Source organism: Triticum aestivum, chromosome 3A, assembly GCF_018294505.1.
Source record: "Triticum aestivum cultivar Chinese Spring chromosome 3A, IWGSC CS RefSeq v2.1, whole genome shotgun sequence".
Classification (NCBI taxonomy): Eukaryota; Viridiplantae; Streptophyta; class Magnoliopsida; order Poales; family Poaceae; genus Triticum; species Triticum aestivum.
Genome location: NC_057800.1, coordinates 67,673,689 through 67,675,480, shown reverse-complemented (window position 1 = coordinate 67,675,480; position 1,792 = coordinate 67,673,689). Strand labels below are relative to the sequence as shown.

Here is a 1,792-nt window from a genome sequence, read left to right as displayed (position 1 = left end):
CTCCACCTCCTACCTCCTCCTCCTCCGCCCGCCCTTCTCCGCCGTGTCCGCCGCCGCCGCCTCCACCGCGTCCTTCGCGCGGCCGCTGTCCAGGCTCCCGAAGCCGGTGGTCCTCCTCGTATCCTCCGACGGCTTCCGCTTCGGCTACCACCACAAGGCCCCCACCCCGCACATCCGCCGCCTCATCGCCAATGGCACCTCCGCCGCCGAGGGCCTCATCCCCGTCTTCCCCACCCTCACATTCCCCAACCACTACTCCATCGTCACCGGCCTCCACCCTTCCTCCCACGGCATCATCAACAACTTCTTCCCCGACCCCGTCTCGGGGGACGAATTCAACATGGGCTCCCACCAGCCCAAGTGGTGGCTCGGGGAGCCCCTCTGGGTCACCGCCGCCGACCAGGGGGTCCGGGCCTCCACCTTCTTCTGGCCGGGCTCGGAGGTGAAGAAGGGCTCCTGGGACTGCCCCGACAAGTATTGCCGCCACTATAATGGCTCTGTGCCATTTGAGGACAGGGTTGACGCCGTCCTTGGTTACTTTGATCTCCCGGCTGATGAAATGCCGCAGTTTCTGACACTGTACTTTGAGGATCCAGATCACCAGGGCCACCAGGTCGGTCCTGATGACCCAGCCATCACTGATGCTGTGACGCATATTGACGAGATGATCGGGAGGCTCATTGCTGGTTTGGAAGCTAGGGGGGTGTTCGAGGATGTGAACATTATATTGGTTGGGGATCATGGGATGGTTGGGACCTGCGACCAGAAGCTACTGTTTCTCGAGGAATTGGCTCCATGGATTGAGGTGAAGGCTGATTGGGTTCTGTCGAGGACACCATTGCTGGCAATCAGGCCGCCAGATGGTGTATCCCCGGCAGAGGTCGTGGCCAAGATGAATGAAGGGCTGAGCTCTGGGAAGGTGAAGAATGGGCAGTATCTGAAGATGTACTTGAAGGAGGATTTGCCTTCTCGCCTGCATTACTCGGAAAGCTATAGGATACCACCAATTATTGGGCTGGTAGCTGAAGGTTATAAGGTGGAGATGGAAGTATCAAAGAAAAATGAGTGTGGAGGGGCGCATGGGTATGACAATGCCTTCTTCTCAATGAGGACCATATTCATCGCACACGGGCCTCGTTTCGAAGAGGGTAAAATTGTGCCCTCCTTTCTGAATGTGGAGATATACAATGTCATTGCTTCCATTCTCAGTTTGAAGCCAGCTCCAAACAATGGCTCCAGTTCTTTCCCTGGAACAGTTCTTTTGCCGAGTGAATGATCACCGGTTTATGTGAGGGCTGTGGTTCTGGAGGAGGAAAACCCACTGATGGTATTATCTTCCGGTTGTAGTTGTATTTGTACACTATTTAAATTCAAATTCTGCGACGTGCAGCTATTCGCTACTGCTAATACTGCAAGCAGAGAATCCTTTTCCTTAAGGATGTCATTTGCCAATGCAAATCACATTTAACCTTTTCATCTTCTGTGATGCTAAATGTATGATGCCACTTCTTTTAAGTCCCATGTTTTCTGCTTGAGTTGATAATGATGATGATGTCCATCCAATGGTAGATGCAAGTGAAACATTTGGGGTCTTTTGATCCCACATGTTTTTTGTTGTTTTTAAAAGTAAGCCTTAGTTCTTTATATAATTCTTATTTATAGGTCCATGCAACTCTCAGAGAATTTTGTAGAAATTACCTTACAGTACATTCAGTTATATCTTACCCCAGTCCCAGGGTATAGACTTTGGTTCAACTGCTTACTCAACCTATAGAAAGAGATTGTACTGCAG

At 51.5% G+C, this 1,792-nt stretch overlaps 1 protein-coding gene across 3 annotated transcripts in view; it reads left to right on the top strand.

Annotated features, from left to right (window-relative positions):
• Positions 1 to 1,543, top strand: part of LOC123060344 (ectonucleotide pyrophosphatase/phosphodiesterase family member 1) — a 9,377-nt gene extending 7,834 nt beyond the window's left edge. Inside the window, exon 12 of one of the 3 annotated variants that reach the window (XM_044483027.1) lies at positions 404 to 1,543. In XM_044483027.1, coding sequence (XP_044338962.1) covers positions 404 to 1,276 — 873 coding nt within the window. In that variant the 3' untranslated portion in view covers positions 1,277 to 1,543. The other 2 variants (XM_044483025.1, XM_044483026.1) reach the window with 2 other exon arrangements.
• The last annotated feature ends 249 nt before the right edge of the window (positions 1,544 to 1,792 follow it).